At 30.6% G+C, this 25,459-nt stretch overlaps 2 protein-coding genes across 2 annotated transcripts; both read left to right on the top strand.

The window, feature by feature from the left end:
* The first annotated feature begins 12,918 nt into the window (after positions 1-12,918).
* Positions 12,919-13,408, top strand: LOC110632435 (uncharacterized). The gene is made up of 2 exons (XM_058128558.1): positions 12,919-12,985; positions 13,080-13,408. Exons 1-2 carry the CDS (start codon positions 12,919-12,921, stop codon positions 13,406-13,408), a joined length of 396 nt encoding a protein of 131 aa, XP_057984541.1.
* A 20-nt stretch (positions 13,409-13,428) lies between these two features.
* Positions 13,429-14,090, top strand: LOC131169341 (uncharacterized). The gene is made up of 2 exons (XM_058128559.1): positions 13,429-13,894; positions 13,987-14,090. Exons 1-2 carry the CDS (start codon positions 13,429-13,431, stop codon positions 14,088-14,090), a joined length of 570 nt encoding a protein of 189 aa, XP_057984542.1.
* The last annotated feature ends 11,369 nt before the right edge of the window (positions 14,091-25,459 follow it).

The following is a 25,459-nucleotide window of genomic DNA, read 5'->3' on the forward strand; positions in this document are numbered from 1 at the left end:
CAGTACTCAAATATTCACCTCCATGATCTGATCGAAGAGCTTTAATACTCTTTCCTGTTTGATTTTCTACTTCAGATTTAAATTTTTTGAACTTTTCAAAGGATTCATGTTTGTATTTCATCAAATACAAGTACCCAAACCTTGATTTATCATCAGTAAAGGTAATAAAGTAATGAAAACCGCCTCTAGCCATTTCCTTAAATGGACTACATACATCACTATGTATTAGCTCCAAAATATTTTCAGCCCTTAGCCCTTGTCCAATAAAGGGTGATCTAGTCATTTTGCTCTGAAGGCAAGATTCACAAGTTGGAGTAGGCACAGAGCCCAATGAGGATAGAATTCTCATTTTCTCTAATTTTGCAATCCTATCTTTTGCAACATGACATAACCTTAAGTGCCAAATATATTTTGAACTTGAGTTGGTTTTCACCATGGCATGGCATTCATTTAGATCACTTGCATTCATTTTGTGTTTGTCATTATTATTTAAATAATAAAGACGATCATTCATATAACCCGAACCAACATATTTATTTCCAAAATAAATATTGCAAACATCATCTGTGAACTGAAATTCATAGCCATTTCTAGTCAAACTAGATATAGAAATGATGTTCTTTAAAGCATCAGATACATATAAAATATTATCCAAACACAAAACATGTTCAAACATGTAAAAAGATTTAGATCCTATTGCTAAAGCTTCAACAGTTGAGACATTGCCAATCCGAACTCTAACATCTTGAGAACACAAGCTGCTACTATTTACTAGTTCCTGCATATCATGAGAAATGTGAGAACTGACACCAGTATCTAAAACCCAAGTTGTAGATGAACTATGAGTATCATCAGAATCTAAATAACAAGATATAGACATACTTTCCGAAGGTCTATCCTTCTTGTCCTTCAGAGAAGCAAGATACTCTGGGCAGTTCCTTTTCCAGTGCCCATCCTTCTGGCAATGGAAACACTTTCCTTTGCTTCCATCAGCTTTAGTCTTCCCTTTCTGTTTAGCTATTTTCTTGGAAGGACCAGGAATCTGAGATTTCTTTTTCTTATTGCCCTTCTTCTTGTTGGACTTTCCAGTAGAAGAAGATGCAATCAAAGCTACCTCTTTTCCTTAATTGCTTGGTATATTCTTTTGGGCAATAACCAGCATGTTGAGTAAACTGGCTAAGGTGCATTCCTACTTAGTCATATGGAAATTTGTCACAAAATTCCCAAAAGACTCAGGAAGGGACTGAAGGATCAAATCCGTCTATAATTGGAAATCCATGTTAAAGTCAAGATGTTCCAACTGCTCAATTAGCCGAATCATCTTGTGGACATGATCCCCAATATTCTGTCCCTCAGACATCCTCATGCGGAATAGTTGTCTAGATATCTCATACTTAGCATTCCTGTTGTGCTCACCATACAACTCTTGTAGGTGAAGGAGGATCTCACTCGCACTCTGCATGTTCTCATGCTGCTTCTGTAACTCATTACTCATGGAAGCAAGCATGTAACACTTAGCTCTCATATCATGGTCCTTCCACTTGTCCAAAGTTTCATGTTCCTCTTGAGTGGCCTCTAGAGGTAAAGGACCAGGAACATTTGAGTCTAGAACATATCCTATATGTTCAAGGTTCAGGACAAGTTTCAAATTTCTTAGCCAATCAGACAGATTAGGTCCTGTCAACCTATTGCGATCAAGTATGCTTGCAAGGATATTGGATGGTGGTGGTTGTTCTGTGCTCATTATTATTAGAAAATTAACTGCAAAAAATAACTAGATTAATTAGTAAATGTATCATGTAGTTATTTAAAATGATTATGGTCTTTTAATCAAATTGGTCCTCCCACTAACTTAACGAATCCTACACTTCCAAAGTAGAAAATGGAAATCCTAGTTGGATGGATTTCTAGTGGGTGATTAAATTCTCATAATTTTATTGATCATCCTCAGGTACATCCATTATTGGAATTACAATAAACTATAAGTGAGCAACTCCTTGCCCATCACATCTTATGTGAGGTTCAATTCTTTGCCTAGCCTCTAATGCTCAAAATCTCAGGTACATCCATTATTGACTTATCTTGCATTAGTTAAGTTGATCCCATTGGGCCAGTAATTATACAAATAATTTTAATGTCCTCAGGTTCATCCAATATTGGCCACCAAATCATTTACATATTTACAACATCTCATGCTTAACAATTATTCCTAAGAATATCTCTTAAATTAATTGCATCTTATGCAACTATTTAAAATTTCTTAAAATAATTGCCCCAATGGAGGGCCCATGTTATAATTACTTTAATTATAGCATTTCCAACTTAATCATTTCTTTGGAAGATTTTATGGTCATCCTAATTACTATTAAGGTCTCACTATGCACATTATCCATTTAGCATGCATATATCATATACTGCATACATTCACATACATCTCATGCATTCATGGACAATAAATAAATATGGTATGATCATGAACTTTCTAAGGGATTCAATTCTGAGCCACCATGAATTGAATCAGGGCATTCTTAGGTGCATTTCATTCATTCATATTACTAGAGTTGCTGAAGGAGTACATAATCAACACTTGATATTGAATTCCTCCCACTAGTCCCACCAATGCTCTTGACCTCCTTGATCTTCTTGCAATCCAATTACATAGTAATCCTTAGCATACCAAGGCAAAATTACAAGAACTTAAATAAATGAAATTACAACCCAAAATTATTACAACCGTAATAATACATGTCCAAAATAAATTAAAATTAATTAATTAATTTACAATCCCAAAGAAACATAAAAGAAATAAATCCAATCATATTAGTCTTTTATAGTTCAAGATCATCCATCATGCATATCACTATTTAACAATTAAATAAAACATACATACTTAAATTAAATTGAATATCTCATATTCAACTTAAAAATTCATATTTGAATATGATTCAAACAAATTTAAAAATTCAGATTTGAATCACATTCAAACAACCTTAAAAATTCAGATTTGAATCACATTCAAACAATTTTTAAAAATCATATTTGAATCACATTCAAACAATTTTTAAAAATTCAGATTTGAATATTATTCAAACAACTTTAAAAATTCAGATTTGAATATGATTCAAACAACTTTAAAAATTCAGATTTGAATCACATTCAAACAACTTCTAAAATTCAAATTTGAATCATGTTCAAACAATTTTTAAAATTCTGATTTGAATCAAAATTTAATTGTGTGATTAAAACTCTAATTAAACAATTTAATTAGACATAGGATGAACTTTTAGATCATATAATAATTGCAAATTAAAAAGCCAAACCTTGCGCACACCATGGGAGGAGCCAAACCATGCGCACCCATGGTGCACTCCACCATGCCGCCACCTTGTTCATTCCAACCAGCAATGAATTGATCAACTTTTGATCAAATCACACAATCAAATCTCATATTGAATAATCTAAATGGCAAATATAGTGGCTCTGATACCAATTGAAGGAGCGGAAGCATGAAAAACACAAGTTTAGATAATTGAAATTCAAAATTTTTCTTCTAGGGTCACATGCATCATGCAAGATTTATTTTTATCTATTTGATTTCAATGATAAACAGCATATTAAAACTCTTTTAATATATTTTTGAATCTATATTTACTATTTAAGATTTTAGAATTAATAGATTAATTCATTAGAACCCTAAATTAGATCAAGAATAAGTGCACTAACCTGTTTGATGCACTGCAGTGTGTTTGGCACCTTTGGGATGCGCCTAGGACACTAGATGTTGTCCCTCTAGTTTTTCCACACCGAGATCACCAATGGCAGCCCCTTGAACAGCTTCTAAAGCTTTTCCAATCAAGTAGAAAATCAGGTTTTGCCTTTTAAGAGATTACAGATGTAAACAGGACACTAGAAACGATTTTTAGTATTCTTAATTGAAGAGATTGTTGGGAAATCTCTTTGAATTGATGAGAAATGAAGAAGATGAAAGAGAGAGGTGCTTTGGGGCGGCACCAATGAAACAAATAGCAGCTAGGTATTTTTCTTTTCATCCTTTCCCTTATATAGCTAGGTCACCACTTAAAACCCTTGCCACATGTCACCTTCTGATTGGCTCTAGGTTTAATTGACCCAATCACATTGTGACAAGTGTCAAACCTATATTTAATCTTAATTTTAATCATCTTACATGATTAAAAGATATTTGGCAAGCTTATGTGTAATGCCATGTGTCACCATCTCATGGTGCCACATGTCACCTTGTGAAATGACCAAAATGCCCCTGTGTCTTAATTTTGAGTTCTCAACCCAAAATAATTATTTCTCTCATTCTAATCAATTTATATCAAATATAAATCAATTTATTAATCTTTATTAATTAATTTCTCATTAATTAAATTCATATTTAAACACTTTAAATATAAATTTAACTTATACTATATATCCAATAATCTAGATTTGGTTTCAAGTCATGCTAGGGACTTTGCAATCTAATTACAAACCAAACCTATTTAATTAATCAATTAAACTCTTTAATTAATTAATTAAATCATATTTAATTTGGTGATTACTTGTGTATGTGTGTGACTTACTAGGCTCATCACTAATTGGCAATGAGATATGATATCAACTCTTAATATTATCAGAACTCTTTCTTACCATAAATGATATCTCTAAATCATTTTATGCATCTCATAGACCATGATCAATACCTAGCATAGTATGCCATGGCCACCCAATTAGTAATAAGGTTTACCTTAAATGAACCTATAATCATATGTTACCATGCACTAGAATCTCTCTGTTACAAAATCCCAACTCAAGCTGGAGTCATGGTTTATGTTAAACCCCATTTGCTATGAATATTATGTTCTCTTTTAATTCCAGTTCTTGATTAAAAAGATTTTCTCATCAAAAACTCTTTTCTGATTAAATCTATCTGTCCTGGCCAGGAACTTGAAACATCAAGAACAATTAAATGAACATAGGATTTTATCCCTATTTACTTAGAGAAACAGATTCCATCTTGATCAACACCTACCTCCATATATAACTAGTAGGAGCCAACACATGCCCATATACCCATACATAATATAAGTATGAAAGCAGTATCAAACTCAAACCACCTGTATACAAGATAACTGTGCTATTTCAGGTCTAAAGATTATATGCACTGATATGATTTATGACAATACATTGACAAGAGTAAACTCCATGTGCTTGTCATAAGTGTCACTGGTTCAACCTACTTATCATATATAAGTGCCTATCATGTTTGTTATATGGCATGAGACTCACCATTTCATCTTATTTATATCTCATATAAATAACTTGGGAACAAACATGAATACAATCTTTCAGGATAAGTCATGTCCTTATTGTGAAGTATCCTCGATTGTGAACCTATTTATGATACTTTGTACTAGAAATACTATCACTCATATTCTTAACAACTTAAGAATAGAATTTCTAACAAAATATCAATGGACCTTTTCTATTACACATAAATATATTATGTAAACAGAAAAGTGGAAATGCCTTTTATTAATAAAAATATGTACAAGATACATACTAAATGATATGCTCTAGGGCATACTATTAACAGGTTTCACAATAATTGGAGTTGTATAACTCAAGTTATGCATAATTGAAGTCACTAGACTCAAGCTATCTATAACCAGTCTCATTACACAACATCACATTCTTCCATTTGTTTTGCCATCTCATTATCATATCTTAATATTTACACATCCAATAGCCATAATATTGACACAATTGCATTAAATAGGTCACGAACAATGAAAACCCTAATTTAATTTACCATATACTTCAAAATCATGAAGTTCTATAACACTAACCTTGTGCACAAGCTTCAATCAACCTTCCAATCAACCAAAAACTTGCTCTTCCAACTAGTCTCACCCAATCAAAATTCCCCTCCTTCATTACAATCCAAAGATTTCAATTAATTCAAAAGGAAATCACAAAATCAAGCTTAGAATTCATGAAATCACCATTAACTAAGCTTAGAACATGGTTTACCTTGATTTGATCACACTTCCTCTTCACCAAAACTTCCAACTTCCTTGAATTTCTTGTGTGTTTTCTTCAATTCAAGGTTCACTTTAGTGTTTTCTCTCAATTTCCTAAGGAAAACATGGAAGGATATTAAGGATTCAAGCTTGGTTGCAAGCTTTAATGGTGGAAATAAGTGAGAGAGAAGGGAGAGAGAGTAGCAGACTGTCTTAGAGGAAGAAGATGACTTTTTTATTGATTTTTATCTCTTTATTTATTATTTATATTAATTAAATTATATAATGGCAATTTTGTAAATAATAAGAATGGCAAAGTTATAAATATTAGAACATTCATTATCATTGGATTTGACTAAGTAAAGAATTATATATTAAATTTTTATAATCCTATTTAATTAAATTAATCCTACCTTATAAACTTAATTACTCTCATTTTAGGTCAATGTTAGATCTTTAAATTTAATTGACCTAATTTTTCTTTTACCAAGTTTATGTTCATCTTTTCCATAATACCCGATAAGTCTTTAACTTCATTTTTCACCCTAGCTTTTACTTTACTTATTTGTGCTTATTTCTTTTCATTTTCTTGACTTATTAGTTCATAATAATATCTCATTTAAACTTTAACTCAGGTCTTACAAGGTCCTGCAAGAGTTTGGAGTAGCGACTGAGTCCACAGCCGCTTCCCCGTAGGGTTACCCATCACTAGAATCTTGTGCTCATTTAACCGATTGGTTCTTCACTTCTTTTATTTTTCTTCAACCTTACTTGATATTTATTTGATTTAATTATGACTCCTCACTCTAGTTTAAGTATGGTTCCAAATATTCTGGCTGTCCAAACAGACTTTAGCTTGGTTGGAATTTGAATTTATCAAATTCTTTTGTAATGTTGACCGACATTTTTTCTTCAACACTTTTTTCATCCCTTGCCTTTAGTTCATCAAGGACTCTTGACTTTTTCTCAATATCAAATTCATCTAAATCTAAACTAGAATAATAAAATATCAATCCTCTCACCCTTTCATCTTCCTTCACTCTCTTTCCAACAAAAATGAAAAGTTTTTCAAACAAACTTTCTACCCAAATCTCACAATATCTATGTGTACCTCACTCAAATCTGATGGTATCGTTCTATAGATATCACCAAAACAGGAATTGTAAAGGAAGAAAATAGCCTATAAAAATATTAAATTCTAACTAAATCTGGGGAAGAATAATATATACTCATGTGTAGCAAAAACTCATCAGCTGAATCTTATTTCACTTCTTAAAGAATAAAGTTGAATATTTTACATTAATGATACCAACAATAAGTGTCAAAGGAGAAAATGCTTTCTACACCCACCAATATTATTCATAGAAAAAAAAAATTAAAACACAAACCTTGGATGACATCTATGTCTTTCGCAAGTCTGTTGACTTGCTGCTAAATGGCCTCTGCTGACCGGCAAAACAAAGGAAAATTTGAATGACTATGCATAAAGTAAATTTTAAAGAAGAACAGAATTCACACGTTGATATGTGCATAATTTATTAATTTTACTCCCATCACATTTAATGTTTCTAGGGTATCTTTATGCCTAATTCAGTTGATTAAAGTATAATTATCTATTAGGCATTTGTTTAGAGAGTTGTTGAAATAATTGTGTTAAATGGAGAAATTTTCAGCATTTGCATTAATTTGACTCTTGTTGTATTTTGCAGGGTTTTGGTGAAGTCCCAGAGCATAGAAGTGTGTGGAAGGAAGCTTGAAAAGGTCGAAGGATTGAGAAGCGTTGTTGATACAAAGTACACGAGTCGTGTAAGCACAACCATAGACCCGTGTAACATTCTGCCAGAAGAAATCTAGAGAACCAAGGAAGAAACAAAGTACACGGCAGTGTAACTTGACCCGTGTAAATCCTGAAGGCCCGTGTAACCTTCTGTGCCAATGCAAGACATATCCATTCAGCTCCAGTAAGTTACATGACCATTCGTTGACTATCAGTTTCCTGATTTTGCTCCAATTGCAGTTTTTTACAGAGAGAAAGACTCTTAAACCTAATCCTAGGCCATTTATTATAAATAGAAGAGGCAGCAGTTGACACAAACCATTCAGCAGCCTCTCGACCGGGGGAGGGAATCAGACTTTTGTTCTCCATTCACATTCTAGATTTCTTCAATTTTCTTCTTTAATTTTCTGTAAGCCATGAACATGAGTGGCTAAGTTTTTAATTCAGTTCAAGGGATTCAAGTTCTTTTGCTTGATTTGTGAGATCAGGTTCTTAATTTAATTTATGTCTTTTGAATATCTATTTTTTTCTGATTTCATTGTCTTTGATCTATTGAATGATTTGCTAAAAAGGTCTATTAGTTAATTATTTGATGTGATCAATTGCTAGTTCATCTTCATAATCCGTAATTGTTGTGAAAGATTAAACATGAGTAGCAATTAGGTTTTATTGATTATGATCCCAGTTTTTGATAATAACCTAAGGAAACAATAGGGTAATTAAATGATTTATGCTTCATAAATTGTTGTTCAGTTTAATTACTTCCTATTCCTAAAGCAGTTATTAATTTGATGAGGATTGCTTAATACCAATTCCGTTAATAATTAAAGTCAACAAGAATGTTGGGCTCGAATTGATGAGTATAGAGAAGTTAGGGATTTTACCTCGTTGTTTGGTAAAATTTATGTTAAGTATTCAATAAGAGATAATTGTATTTCTTTTATCTATGATCGAATCAATACATTGGAATGCGAATTACCTTGGACTGAAGTTTGTTTAATTTAAGAGCTTCATATTTAATTTTAGTTCTTAATTTCTGATTTTTTATTTCTTCTTTGGATTGCCAATTACCCCCCCCCAAACCTTTGTTTCTTTTTCCATTACATAAGCGCACAAAATTTAATAATTCAATCTCTAGGGTTCAACCTGGATTTACCACTTACTGCAGAAAATATTTCATAATTGGTAATTTCAGTTAATTTAATTTCTGGTGGATTCGACAGCCATCACACGTTATATTCATCAGTAACAGACTACGTTAATGAGATAATTCAACTGAAGTTAATAGATAGCAATTTCACAAACAGAAAATTTTGCATTCCCATTGCTAACTTACTAAAGAGTTTGCTTGCTAATCTCTCAAGTGCAGAGTACCTTATCACTTATTGTACTTGAAAATTCTTTCAATCAAATGAATTGAACAACTTTTTTAATTCTTCCTCCAATATATTCTACCACAACAGGTGTTCAAAGCATGAAATATTATTCACTTATTGAAGCCAACAACACATATTTTTGGCAAATCAATGTCACTTTAGTAATTAACAAAACCATGAAATACATAGGAAAATATATAAAAAGATAGAGACAAAAAAGAAGCTATAAACTAATGAAAGAGGATCATATTAAAGAAAGATACATAGCTATCTTCAACATCGGCACAATCATCTACAACATAAAAAAGAATAAATTTTTAGTTTCAACATCATTTCTGTAAGTTAATTATTGTAGGATTCTTCAATAACTTGTTCCTAGTACATCATTATATTGCTATCATCTGCAACTGATCATATGGGTAAAGAATGAAACCCCTTAAATAAAAAGATGAGTTTTTCTTCCAAAAATAGAATGAAATAATTTAGTTCCTTCCATGCCTAATTATGTGGAATTAGTTCATAATTTTTACAATTAGATCTTTCTAGATTTAGCCAAAAAGCTAACTCTTCCCACACTTATTCACATTCTAAAATCCTCTGTTTAAAATTCCCAGGCTGCACCACTGCAACATCTCCACAAAAATATTAGACTTCATAAAGTAAATCAAAGGTTCTCATGGCCCACCAAAATCCATTCCATTATCAAATGTCTATAAACAAACATTGAACTTCCATAAATGCTCCAAAAATCTTCCTTATATGATGATGCTTAAAAAGGATAGAAAAAAACATTTACATGTAGGATTGTGCAAAACATGTGCAACCAAGCAATTTTGCTACAAACTTAAATATAGTAATGACAGCATAGGCCAAAATAAACTAATACAAATGTATGTAATGTAGAAAAAAAAATTGATAAAAATTAAAAATGAAATAGAACAACAAGTGGAGGCAACAATGTCAAGCAAACCCATTAAGAAAATATACCCAAAGGATGCTTCCACTAGTCATGCCACCTTTTACCTTATCAACCTCAAACCCATGCTTCTATTTGTTGAGGATCACAATAACTTACATTGCCTTAAAAAGTCATCAAGAAAACAGCTTAGGCGAATCACCTACAATCAAGAGTTCTATATATCACTAGTTGTCTCATTTATCTATATACACATTTATAATTTTTTTTTATATGTTAATGCAGATTAATATGAAAGAGCTTAAGGACCTAGCTTTGAGTTGTTATTACATGCCCAGAAAGTCAACACTGCAAAGAAATGGGAAGGGTTAATCAAATATCTACATTCTATTAGTGTTATCAAAGGCGTGGACAGGCCCAGGCAAGGCCAGGTGCCTCTCTGCTGCCTCACTTGGGACGCCTCTCTTGGTAGTTTGAGAGGCGACGCCTCAGGTCGGCAAGGTGAGGCACGACACAGGCAAGAGGCGTCACCTTCTTCAACGCAGCAGTAGCCCTTTTTTTTAATTTTTTAAGATAAAAAATAATAAAACCCTAAAACCACTTACTTGCTGACAAAAATGAGTTGTAGCCTTACTTCCTCTCTGCGTCGCAACTCCAAGTATGTCTCTCTCTCTCTCTCTCTCTCTCTCATCTTCTTCTTCTTCTTCCTCTATTTACTCTGCTATCCTATCTCTCTCCCTCTCCTACTCTTTTCTTTCCTCACACCTCACTCCTCATGGCACAGCAGCAATTTTCCTTTTTTTTTTCTTCTCCTTCTCTGTGGTTGGGTATTATTAATTAGTTATTTATTTATTATTAATTTAATTATTTTACTTTTTATTTTTATTAATTAATTGTTTAAATTTTATGGGTATTGTCAAATTTATTATTTTACTTGTTAATTAGTTGATTATTTAATATGAGTGTTGTTAAATTAATTATTTTACTTGTTAATTAGTTGATTATTTAATATGGGTATTGTTAATTTAATGGTAATTACTTTACTTTTTACTTATTATTCTTGTTAATTTGATTAGTTTTGCTTTTTGTCTTGTTAATTAGACATTAGTTCTTATTAGTTGTTTATTTTATATAGTAATTATTAATTTATTGTTAATTTGATTATTTTACTTTTTGTTCTTATTAATTAATTGTTTAAATAATATGGGTATTGTTAATTTGTTTGTAATTAGTTTACTTTTTAATTGTTATTCTTGTTAATTTAATTAGTTTTGCTTTGTCTTGTTAATTGTTTGTTTTATATAGGAATTATTAATTTATTGCTAATTTGATTATTTTACTTTTTGTTTTTGTTAACTAATTGTTAAAAATATTTAGGCATTGTTAATTTGTTGGTAATTAATTTACTTTTTACTTGTTATTTTTGTTAATTAGTTGTTAGTTTGATTAGTTTTACTTTCTTTTCCTATTAATTAGACATTAGTTGTTAGTTAGTTGTTCATTTTATATGGGTATAATTTGATTACTTTACTTTTTATTCTTGTTAATTAATTGTTTAATTTATATAGGCATTGTTAATTTGTTTGTAATTAGTTTACTTTTTTAATTGTTATTCTTGTTAATTTGATTAGTTTTACTTTTTGTTCTTGTTAATTAATTGTTTAATTTATATGGGTATTGTTAATTTGTTGTTAATTAATTTACTTTTTACTTATTATTCTTTTTAATTAGTTGTTAGTTTGATTAGTTTTACCTTTTTTTTCTTGTTAATTGGACATTAGTTGTTAATTAGTTATTTATTTTATATGGTAAAATTTGATTACTTTACTTTTTATTCTTGTTAATTAATTGTTTAATTTATTTTTTATTCTTGTTAATTTTTTTGTTAGATTATAGATGGATAATAAGGGTAATACAACTGGATCTTCTACTAGTAGTAGAAGAATGGACCCAGGATGGGCATATGCAATTCAAGTTAGTGAAAATAATACCATTGACCTTCAATGCATATACTGTATGAAAGTTTATAAAGGGGGAGTTAATAGAATCAAGCAATACCTTACTGGAGGCTACAAAAATGTAGTTTAGTGTCCAAAATATCTAGAAGATGTAAGAAATCAAATACAACAATTCATTACTAAAAAAAAAAGAGCAGAAATCAGTTATGAATATGGAAAGACCACCTAAATTTGCTGATGTTGAAGTACTAGGGTTTATGAAAATGAGGAAGAGGAAGAGTTGATGTAAGAAATTGGCAATGAAAAACGAAAACAAATAATTGATGTTAGTGACACTAGTACTGGTGCTTCAAAAAAACTAAAACTTTTACCGCCCCAAAGCAGTAAAGGGCCTATTAACTGTTATTTTCCCCCCTAGACCGGCTGTTATGGAAAAAAATATGATGCAAACTACTATTGATAAAAATAGTCCAGTTAAGAAGAAGTTAAGAGAGCGTGCTTGTGTTGACATAGCACAATGGATATATGATATGGGAATAGCTTTTAATGCTGTAAATTATGATAGTTTCAAGGAAATGATTCAAGCAATTGGAAATTATGGGAGGGAAATGACACCTCTAAGTTTTCATGAGGTTAGTGTTCAGTTACTTAATAAGGAAGTGCAAACCATAAATGATCTTCTTGAGTCTCATAAAGAAGAATGGGAAAATTATGGATGTTCATTGATGTGTGATGGATGGACGAATAAAAAAGGGAGAACCTTGATTAATGTCCAAAGGGAAGCGTATTTATTAAATCAGTTGATGCAAGTGATGAATCAAAGACAACGACATTGTTGGCTAGTTTGATTGAGAAATAATTGATGGAAATTGGTCCTAAAAAAGAGGTTCAAGTGGTTATAGATAATGCATCAAATAATATTACACCAGGTAAAATTTTCATTTAATTTTTTTTATTACTGAAAAAAAATATCATTTTATTTTTATTATTAATGAAATGAATTTTTCTACTTATTTATGATAGGGAGAAAATTGGAAGCAAATTTTCCTCATCTATACTGGACTCCATATGCAGCTTATTATATAGATTTGATGTTAGAGGATATTTTAAAGATCCATGTTTTCAAAGAAACATTCCGTAAAGATGTTGAGCTTACTAGTTTCATATATGGCTCTTCAGGAGTTCTAAATGTATTGCAGAAGTTTACTAATGGAGTAGAATTGCTAAGGCCAGGGCAAACTAGATTTGTTATTGCTTTTATTACACTGGGAAGGATTCATTTTGAGAATGCCAACATTAGAAAAATGTTTACTTCAGAAAGCTGGACAAGTAGCAAATGGGCTAAAAGGTGAAAGGCAAAAAGTGTGAAAGGATGGTTTTGAGTCCTGCTTTCTGGAATCATATTGTTTATGCTCTTAAGGTTTCTAGTCCTCTTGTTCATGTGCTTCAATTGGTTTATAATGAAAAAAAAAGTCAGCAATGGGATATATTTATGAAGCCATGGATAGGGCTAAAGAAGCCATTGCCAACTCACTTAATGGCAATGAAGAGAAATACAAGAGCATTTTTGAGAATGTTGATGCGAAATGGTCACTTCAATTGCATCGTCCCTTTGCATGGTACTGAATACTTTTTGAATCATGAATTTTTTTATCCAAATAAGATGAGAATTGAGTCTAATGAAGAGGTCAATACAGGATTGCTTTCATGCATTCATAAAATAGAAAAAGATTCAGTAAAAGTTGACATGATTCTTGATGAAATTGAGAGATACAAGGCAACTACGGGGACCTTTGGTTTTCCTTCCGCTGTTAGAGGAAGAACAACCAAATCTCCAGGTTATTAATTTAAATTCTTATTAATTTTTCATTTTGCTCATTTATTAATTTATATTATGAATTTAACAATCACTGGTTCTATATTTTAATAGCTGCTTGGTGGAAAACATATAGTTCTTCAACTCTAAACATACAAAAGTTTGTTGTAAAGGTTATGAGTCTCACATATAGTGCAAGTGGTTGTGAGAGAAATTAGAGTGTATTTGAGCATGTAAGTAATATATATATTACTTTGTTATTTTATTTTGAACCTTTTGAGTTTGAAGTTTAACTCATTTGTTACTGTAAAATTAATTGCAACTTCATAATAAGAAAATAAATTGGCTATTTCAAGAACGCTTGGGCAATTTGGTATATGTGAAGTACAATAGAGCATTGCTATGTTGGCACACTTTTGGGGATATCACAATACCTATTGATTTAGCAAATATTGATGAAAGTAATGAGTGATTGCTTGGAAAAGGCGATGGGGATGATGATGATGATTCTCTTATTTTCATGGATGAAGTGTTGACCTAGGGTGATGTTAGTAAAGCAATTGGAGTTTCTAAATCTTGTTATGAATAAAGATCGGCTGCAAAATCAACACCAGTTGAAACTCCATCATTTTGAAGGCTTTGTCCAATGAGAGGTGCATCCTCTTCGCAAGTTGATGATGATGAAAAGGAGGAAGAAAGAATTTGTGATGGCTACTATTGAAAATGAAAATGATTTTGGAAATCTTGATGATGAGTAGTTTTAGTAATAAGTTTTTTATGTGCTTCTTGCATTTTGTTTATTATGACTTATAATTTTTTTTTGTTTATTAAAGTCTAGACTTCTATAATTTATATTTTCTATTCTATGACTTATGACTTATTTCTAATTTTTTAATTTATTATGTATAATTTTATAGCATCACTTTTATCTTATACATAAGCTGAAAATGCAGATATGAACTATTTCTTTTGCTAACATCTCTTATTATTATTTGTGTTGTTACTCATGCTATATATTTTAATTTTACAGTCTCACACTCTCACTTGTATCTTATACTTAAGCTGAAAATATAGGTATGCACTATTTTCAATTTCTCTTATATTACATATAGATATAGTGCAAATAATGTTTTTTTTTTCTTTTTAATATACTTTTTTACTTATCAACTATTTAAAAGTATGAATTTTTATATTATAAGTACACATATATGTATAATTTAAGCAATTAAGGTTATGGCGCCTTACTTTAAAAAGGCCATCGCCCCGCCTCTCACCTCTCGCCTCTCGCCTAAGGCCATAGGATGCTCTATCGTCTTAGTGTCGCCTTTCGCCTTGATAACAATGCATTCTATACACATTTATCCTCTATTCATACACTAAAACATCCTCATCTAGACAAACATCCCCAACATTCTAACTGATATAATCCCAATGCATACGCAAACTATAAAAATGCATAAAAATTGTGAATATATTATTATTTTTTTTAAGGTAATGAAAGCAAGCCCAGGTGAGAACACAAAAGGCAAGAGTGAAAATCAAGGAAAAGCATCAACAAGAATAAAAGGTGAATAAAGAAACACATTAAATGAAGCTTAATCCTCTAAGCACAGACTTCCGGTAGCAGCTGTACCAAATAAAAGGGCAATAATAATCAGCAAAAGGAAGGGTAAAAAAAAAAAAAAGGATAGAACGAAAGAAAAGAGAGGAAACAACATAAACCTATTTAAAAAGGAATGCAAAGTAACCTTGATTTAAAGAAAGAAACCAACAATAAATGAAACTAATGAATTAAGAGCTATTTATATACTTAGCTAAATAACACTGAGCAGCCTTAGCTAAGTGCAACCATTAACCCTAGCAGTTTACCAAGAGACAACCGAAAGCCCTGTGAGAAAGCAAGAGCCAACTGACTGACAGTAAATCTTATAAGGATTCGGAAAGATTTTTTAGAGATTTGGCAGAAGATTTAAGTTGATTTGTAGGGATCACACTAATAGCTCAGCAGAGATTAATAAGTAAAAAGACGAAAGAGTATATAACTTTAATTAATAAAAAAATTATGAAAATACAAATGCAATCTACTATAATATGAAAGAAGAAAAGCTTCTCTTTAACAGTGAAACAACCCATGTCAGTAAAATTTGCAGGGATTTGTAATTAGTTTTCAGATATTTGGCAAGAAATTATGTAGATTTGCAAGATTATATTGCAACTAATCAATGATTAATATGTAAAAGACCAAAAAGTATGGAAATACCAAAAAAAACCATGCAATATACTGTAATAGTATAACTTAACACAATTTAATAACCCAACAAAATGCACCAAACCCTTATTCAAACCTAAACACTTGAATTGATATAAAAATGCCCAGCACACCTTAAAAATCACCAACAATGATTTCAATCGAAGAAAAGAAAAAATAAAACCAACGCAGCAAAAAAAAAATGCATTTAAGATAAGAAAACTCAAGAGAAAAAAAAACAAAAATACTGTAAAAAACTGCTATAGAAATGCCCACTGAACAAAGAAATAAAAAAAAATGAGCACTGATACAATAAAAAAAACCAATAGCATCTAACGTACCAATAACTGAAGGAGTATAAAAAATGAATGAGCACACCTAAGGCTCAAAGTAGGATGCGATGCAAAACAAAAAAGGGCAAGAAAAAGGGAAAAAAATAGATAAGATGTTAAGGGAAGGCAAGGGCTGAAGGAATATGACCAATGAATAAAAACACTTGAGGTTCAAAGCAAGAAGTGACACAAGAAAAAAAAAAGGGCGAGAAAGGAAAAAAAAAAAAGCAAAGTAGATGTTAAAGAAAGATGAGGTCGTTTTGGAGTGGAGGCAAGGCAAGCAAGTAAACAAAGCAAGGACATAATGAACCTAATAGAAAATGGTAGGGTAAGGACAGAAAAAATGCAAGAGCAAAAAGACCATAAAACCTATACCTGTCAATGAAGCATTTCCATTAGGAAAGGGCTAATTTATAATTGAAGTTTCTCAATTGATTTACCATTCAATGGAAACTCACTTTTAATGTAATTAAATTAGTTGCATCTTGTTTTCTCTTTATCATTTTAATGATTGTCTTTCTATTAGTTCTTTTGCAATATTGATTATTATCTTTTGTTAGTTTGCTTGATTTATATCTTCTCATCTTCTAGTTGTTATATTAAGTTTCTTAATCTTATTTTGGAAGCTCTTTGAATGTTGAAACCGAAATCGATGAATATTGGTTTGATTCACTTTGGTTTTCAAAATATTAACTTTATTTTTTCAGTTTAATTCATAATAGAATCAGCCAATTGCATACCCTAAATTTATATAATTTACTAATACATACTCGTAAGTTGAAGTATTATCTGTGTAGCTTATACCTTTTGTCTTTGATCCATCCTTTCCCTCACTACTTGTAACATTGTGTACATCTCTTCCTCGTCTTTCTCATTGCTTAGTCTCTTGTTTTTACTAGTACATTCCTTTTCAATATTAAGCTATGATATCTATTTACTCTCAATTACATTTAATTTTGGGCTCTTTCTTCTTTTTAGTATATTTTATGAATGTCAATCAATGTTGTGTTCTGCTACATTTAATGACTAATTTTTGGTACTTTTGCGACTTCTAATCCAAATCCTAATAAATCCATTTGGGTATTCTTTTCTCATTTCCTTTTTATTTCCATAACGAATCTATTTAAGTATTCTCTTTTTATTTTATTAATCTTTACATAATATTTGGTTTTATTCAATTATAAATTTAGAATTCATTTCAAATGAATTTTTAAGCTATTTTGATATCAATGAATTCTATAAAATTTTGTGAAATTCATTTATAAATCTAAAATTTAAATATTTAGTTTAAATTAAAATTTATTTAAACTCTTAATAATCAATTCCATTAAATTTATTATAACTAAACCAAATTCTATAAAAATTGATAGAATTTACAAATTAATTTCAAACTTAAAATTATATATATATTTTAAGTAACAAAATTATCCTTTTTTATTATATATCATTTGATTGTATTTTCTCTTATCATTTATATTCTCTCAGTTTGTTTATAGGATAGACACACATGTATATACACAAGCACATTGACACAAACATGAATAGATGCAAACACATATATAAACACAAATAGACATAGACATAGACACGAATATGGACAAACACATAAACACAAATGCAGGCATGCACAAATAAATAGACAGTCGTAGACATAGACTCGGACAAAAATAAGCATACACAAAAACTCGGACAAAAATAAGCATACACAAATATAAATAGACAAATAAGAACACAAAAACAAACATAAATATAGACATAGACATATACAGGCGTAAACAGACAGATACAAACATAAATATGGATATAGACATAGAGAGACAATGACATATACAAATGTAGACGAACAAACACCTATACAATCATAATATCTCTAAAAATTAATTTTTTTAATTAAATTTTTACTAAATTAAAAAGAGTGAATCATTTTTTAAAATATTTAATAAATATTTAAATTATTATTTTGAATATATAGTAATCTTCTTTATTTTTAATTTTATATCTTACTATGTCAAAATTTAATTTAACATATTAAATATTATCTTTTATCTAAATATTTTCAAATTTTAACCATTAAAAACTCATCTCCAATAAAAATATTAATAGCTATTAAAAGTTCTTTTTATTACATCTCGTAAGAATTTTAAAATTTTTAGATTTCTTTTTATTATAATATCTCTAAAAATTAATCATTTTTTAAATTAAATTTTTATTAAAATAGAAAAAGAGTGAACTACATTTCTAAAAGTGTATATGCAGACACAATATTTTTAAAAAAGTTTCTTATTATATTTAAAATTTAAGAATTTTAATAATGATATTCAAAAATTACCATGTGACATATGCAATTTTTTTTTTCTCTACTAATTTTATTCTTTTATCAGTATATGTAAAAAATAATAAAAAATAATATATTAATCAATTTATTTATCTAATAACACTTGAAATAAAATTATAATTAATTAAGAGTTTTATTATTAATATTTTATAATATGATTATCAAAATATAAAATAAAAAGAAATATATATTCAATTATATTATTAAAATAAAAAACAAATAATTTACACAACGTGAAGCAAACCAACTAGTTACTATCTTAGAAAAGAAGTTTATAATAAGTAGGGGAGAGCATTCGGTTGGTTCTGTTCGAACCGAACCGATTACCTGAGGATAACTAAACCGAACCGAATCGAAAAATAACGGTTCGGTTCGGTTCTGTTGCATTAAATCGAAAATATTAAAATTTTACAAAAAAACTATTTACATTTAATAAACAATAATTTATTAATAGCAATCCTAAACCTATTTATAAATATTAATAATATATAAAAATCCATTCAAAAGTACATATCATATAAATCCATAAGTCCATAAAATTGTAAATCCATACTACATAAAATGTATCATCAAATTATAATCCAAAATACATAAAGTCCATAAAAATAGTAAACATCACTTCATTAAGTGATAAAAGTCCACACACATAGCACGTTTGACATTTCTATATTCAAGGTTCACACATTACATAGAGGTTAAGTGCAGTCCATAATAGATTAAAATCCAATGCAAAATAAAGTTTATAATGAATTAAAATCCATGTAAAACACAAAATCATAAGAGGTCAAGAGCAGTCCAACAATTCTATGCCTATTTGAAACTTGCATGAAGTAGATAAAAATTACCTAGTCATCATCCAAGGAAAAATTTAAAAAGCATAAACTAAAACTAAGCATAAAGCAATACTAAATATTCAACAATTAAACTTACATTTAATAGTTAGGAGTAGGGGTAGAACTTGATCCTCCTAAACCATGGGTAATTCCAACAAGTGGCAACACTGAAAATTGAAGTGTTTTAGACAAAAAGGAAAGTCTATATCCAAATGAAAATATGAAACAATAAAATTGAAATATTTAATGAATTAATTTCATACACTTTTCAAGCTTTTTAAGTTCTTGTAAATCTTCCTCAACACTTATTGGTCTATTTGATGAACGAAGCCAATCTTGTGCACATATCAAGCCCTCCACAATTTTAGGAGTCAAAGAACTCCTAAAGGCATCAAGCACTCTCCCACCAGTACTGAAAGCACTCTCTGAAGCAACTGTACAGCCAATATTTCTCTTGCCATTTTTCCTAGGATAGGAAATCTCTTAGAATTAATCTTCCACTATTTAAGGATATCAAAATCTTCTTTGTCCTCTTGGATAGCCTCACTTAGATACACTTCTAACTCTGTTTTTGAATATGCACCACCAAGAGCCTCCAACTTTTGCTTCTTGCAGTGATGTTTCAAAAAAAAATTTAGCTTAAGACTTATAGAAGAGCCTATACCACCAATTGAGATATGTGAACTATTATCATTTGAGTGTTCAACATCAGATTGGTACATTCTCTTATACTCATTAAACAATTCATTCATTAATGTTTTCACCTTCTGGAATAACTCTACACCCTTTTCCTTACCATACATTTGGCAAAATGAATACTCCATATACTCAAGTTTATCACGAGGGTCAAGAATAATGGCAAAATAAATAAGTTTATTCATTTTATCTACATCTCCCTAGTACTTGTCAAATTTGACCCTCATTCTTTTCCCCATAGATTTCATCTCAATATCATTACTACCCATCCATTGGTTCAATATAAAAGCTAGGTCACTTATCTCACTAAAGAACATGTTGGATGTGACATAACGGGAACCCGAAATATGTAAAGTCAACTTATAAAAATGAGACAACATATCAGCCATGTTCTTAACTTGAGGCCAATCATAAAAATCAGGCATCCCATTCTCTCCAATGTTAAGCTTGAACATAGGTTCTTATGACTGATACCTCTCAAATGCCCTTTCATATTTTTGAGCTGTATTCAACATTAAGTAAGTTGAATTCCACCTAGTAGGCACATCCAAACACAAAGAAGCATTGCCTTCATTTTTTTCATATTCAACACACTCCTTAAACTTTTTCAACCTAGCTGGAGAACTCCTAATGTATCTTACTACATTCCTAACCTTCATCACCGACTCACTAACATCTTTTAATCCATCCATGACAATCAAATTAATAATATGTGCCATGTAACACCCCTATTTGCATAGCCTAGTGTATTTCACTGTTCCGGTGATCGGTGTCGGTCCGGACAATTAAGGGGATTAGAACTACATTTAAGACACCTAGATAAGCCCTAAATGAAAATAAATAGTGATTGCCAGATAGTTAAGTATAAGTAAGAAAAACAAAGCATAAAAGTTAAATGAGCCAAGGGTCACAGCGATGGGTAACCTTACTAGGAAGTGACTGCGAGGTCAGTCCTAACCCTACTTTTGAACCGGGAAATGTGACACCGCGGTCCTAAGGACTATTGTAAACCTAGTGGAAAAGAGAAAATCACAGAAAAGAGCTGATAAGTAGGTCAAATAATTAGGTTAGAGATCCGAAAGAAATATTGAATTGCTTGTGAATCGGGTCAAACCAGCGAGGGGCAATTTGGTCAATTCACACCTGAAGGTGACTCCTGACCTAACTGTCCAATAAAATTGAAGAAATGAAAATTTTAGAATGGGAAATTAAATTAAAAAACTATTAAAAAATTTTAGAAAAAAGAAAAAAAATGAAAATGGGACTTATTACACCATGTTGGTGACCTCACCATGACATCATAAATAAAATTTAAATTACCCAAATTTTTACTAAGTCAAATGTGACTTAATAAAACATAAAAAGGCATAAAAATTAAAAGAAAAATCACTCTCTTTTCCACCCTCATCTTTGGCCAAACTCCCTCACTCTATCCTTCCATGCATTTCCTCCATTAAAGCTTGATCTCAAGCTTGATTCTTATGCACTTAACCCTAATTTCCCCCAAAATTCTCTATAAAATCTTGCTATCTCAACTTGAGAAGGAATTTAAAGAAGGAAAGAAAGGAGAAAAGTGAAGGAAATTGAGAATTGAATTCCAAAGAAGAGGTTAGTGATTTAAATTAAAATTTTTAGTTTGATTTATGTGTTTATGGTTCCATACACTTAGAATTAAAGTGAAAATGCAAACAAAACTATCATGGGGGACAAATTGAAAATTTCGGCAGCAATAGAGGGGGGGTAGAATGGCATGACTTTGATGAAATTAAAGGGTTAATTGAGTTGAATTAGGTGTGTAGAAGTTGGAAATACACTTTAATTTCATTAGTTGAATGAAATTTAGAAATTAGGGTTCTTGAGTGTTGAAATTGGGGGAAAAATTATAGGAAATTGTCAATTGATGCAGTTGACCCTAATTGAGGTTAAAAATGGTCAATTGGGACCAATTGTGATGTGTTGGAATGAGTGGAAACAAAGCAAAATTCGGATTGGTTAGAGGCCCCAATCTAGCAGTTTGCCTAGGTCCCTTTCAGGGATCAAACCTCAAATTTAACCAACTCAGTTGGTGTGAGGCTAATTGAGAATGAAATTAGACACATAAAGACACAATTTTCATTTAGAAACCATGCCCAGAAGATGACATTAAGATAGTGAACAATTAGGTCAAATCCGGGTAATGTGTACTGCCACTATACAAAAATAATCAAATGAACAGTATTTGTTCATTTAGCCATAACTTGGTCTAGACAAGTCCAAATGACTTGATTTTTGTGGCATTGGAAAGCTATGACATAGCACTACAACTTTCATGAAGAATATTAACCCAAATTCTGCCCATAACCAAGTCATTTTACCACTCAAAATTAGTTGTCCAAAACTGCTAGAACCAATAAAGTGCCCAGAAATCTGGGTAACACCAATCCGGCCAGCCTTAGTAAAATAGTCATATCTTAGGCTACAAAACTCCAAATGGAGTGATTCAAAAAGAGAATTAAAGATAAGACAATAAGAAATAACTTTTGTGAAGAATACTTAGCCAAATTCCCACAGCAACTAGACCAATGGAACAGTGTAAAATAGGGCACAAAAACTGAAAATTTGAAATTATCATTAGGAGACCTAAAATTTTAAATGGTAACCAAGACCAACAAATTTGACACTCAAAATGTGGTATATGGGTGTAATTGGTATTCACATACCTATTAAGCATAAGAAAGTCAACATTTTAACTTGAATAATACCATAAATAGTAACCCCGAAATGCAAATTTTTAAGAATATGATTTTAAGTATATTAATATTAGAATTAAGTAGACATAAATTTATTATTAGATTTATTATAAGTTATGATACTAAAACACCGCAAATTATGTGTTTCAGTTGAAAAGAATACAGGAAAGGAACCTGAAACATCGAGTCAAAGCCTAGAGGCAACTCGTACGAGGTTTGTGCACAACATAGAAATTTCTGTAAATTTTCTTCTACAAATTATTTTGAATGAATTGTGATATTAAATTGTGACTTATTTGTATTGAAATTATTATTTGAAAGGAACAATATGCTTTTGATCTAAACTGTTGGAAAAATAAATTGTGTATGTTTGAATTACAAAGTAATGTTTAAAAAATTGTTAAGATAGTTTTGAAACCACAGTACCATGACCACATATCTGAATGCCTCACTAGCTTGACTAGTGGGAGGAATTAGTTTTGTATTCCCTCTCTGGCTGAAGTGTTGAGATGTGTGCCAGTAGAGGAAGAAATTTTAATGGGTACCCATAGATTTGAGCTAGCTGGCCTTGGTATTCCTTATAAGCCTCTGGCTATTAAGATGAACAATATATTAATGGCATGATATGACTGTGTATTTTTATAAAAATTTGTTTTGTGACTTCTGAGGTGAAAGAAAAAAAATTATTTGACTAAAATTTAAAATTGTGTTTTGTATCTGTGTACCATTTTCAGTACCATATTTGGATAAGTGTGATTTAATTTATGCATAAATTAGTATTTTTAGTATATTGTGCACCACTGAGTCATTGTACTCAGCGATGGCTTTTTTATTGCTATCGCAGGTAGAGAGACTAGTAGAGCAGCTGAGTGAGCTGCTGAACACTACAACACTGCCTTTGAGATTTTGTTGGGTATAACATTATACCCTTACTATACATATTTATTTCAATGTATATGACTGTATGTACATATTGTAAATTGGTCTTGAGCAGTTGTACAGAACTTGTAATAATATTATTTTGAATTTTCTAATGTAAATTTAGATCAATGAATGTAAATCAATTTTTCTTTAATAGAATGTGAATGAAATTCTTTAGTATTAGTTTTGAAAATAATTGAGTTGAGTATTGACTTGAATTGTGGAGTTGAGAAAAATTGTGTTGATTTGAGTTGTGATGGTGGTTGATTTTGATGAAGTGAATTATAGGAAGTACTTTTCTACAGGTCAAAATTTTGGTTTTTCTCAATTACAGCCGACACTCTGCCGAAATTTTTACAAAATTTGCATAAAAATAAAAATGGTCAAAATTTTTACCTAACTTTGAAACTTCACTCAAACGTTTGTAATACCTATTAAAAATGCTTGCCACCTTCAAAAAGAGATGAAATTGTTTTAAAATCCCTTATAGTGTATTTAATGGATTATCGGTAGGCGAAGTTTAATAATTCATTAAGTATACTACGAGATCATATTATGCCTTACAGAGGGGTAAGGTGTGACATGCCATACACCTCATATGAAGGTAAGTAGAATTAGCAACATTAACACCCCAATTGGCAAGCTTCTTTTTCAAATAAGAGATTGCAACATCATTTGAACTTACATTGTCTACTATAATAGTGAATATCTTATCTAAACCCCACTCTAGCAAGCAAGTTTCAATTGACCTACCAATGGCATCACCTTTATGACTAGAAATAGGATAAAAATTAATAATTCTCTTGTGCAATTTCCAATCGTTATCAATAAAGTGAGCAGTGATACACATATAATTTATTCGCTGCAATGATGTCCATGTACTGTAGTAAGACTCACTCTTTGACAATTTCTCTTGAAAAAAGACTTCAATCTTGACCTCTATTCAATAAACATTTGATAACAATCCTGTGAAATAGTCTAACGGGAGGGAATCCTAAACCTAGGACATATAGCTCTCATGAATCTTCTAAATCCCTCACCATCAATAAATCTAAAAGACAATTCATCAATTATAATCATTTGAACAAGAGCCTCCCTAATTGCATCTTCATCATATTTTCAAGTAGAAAGTGTGCTTACATCCCCTAAAACTTCATCAAATGAATTTGGTTGCAAAGCTAATTGTGTTTGCTTAGTCTTAATGGCATATGGGTGTTTTTTGCATGCATTCATGTGATTCCTAAGTGTAGTTGTTCCATTTTTCTTTAGATCACAACAAAATTCTTTGCTAAAATAATTACACTTGCCTTTAATTTCGCCCTTAGTATTTGTGAACTTAGTGAAGTGATCCCAAACTGGAGACCTTGGTCTAACTGGCTTTCACTTCACAACCTCTTTTGATTTTGATTTTTAATTAGATGTATCTACAGCCTCAACTTCACTTTGATTAGAATCAGCAGTACTTTTAGTTTTTGGATATTCTTGCCCACTAA

Source organism: Hevea brasiliensis, chromosome 10 (genome assembly GCF_030052815.1).
Source record: "Hevea brasiliensis isolate MT/VB/25A 57/8 chromosome 10, ASM3005281v1, whole genome shotgun sequence".
Classification (NCBI taxonomy): domain Eukaryota; kingdom Viridiplantae; phylum Streptophyta; class Magnoliopsida; order Malpighiales; family Euphorbiaceae; genus Hevea; species Hevea brasiliensis.

Bases quoted from the DNA above. Each gene is read 5' to 3' on its own strand.
- LOC110632435 (XM_058128558.1), top strand. From the start codon at position 12,919: ATGGAAATTGGTCCTAAAAAAGAGGTTCAAGTGGTTATAGATAATGCA. The intron at 12,986-13,079 runs GTAAAATTTTCA...TATTTATGATAG, and splicing joins ATCAAATAATATTACACCAG to GGAGAAAATTGGAAGCAAAT.
- LOC131169341 (XM_058128559.1), top strand. From the start codon at position 13,429: ATGGTTTTGAGTCCTGCTTTCTGGAATCATATTGTTTATGCTCTTAAG. The intron at 13,895-13,986 runs GTTATTAATTTA...ATATTTTAATAG, and splicing joins AAGAACAACCAAATCTCCAG to CTGCTTGGTGGAAAACATAT.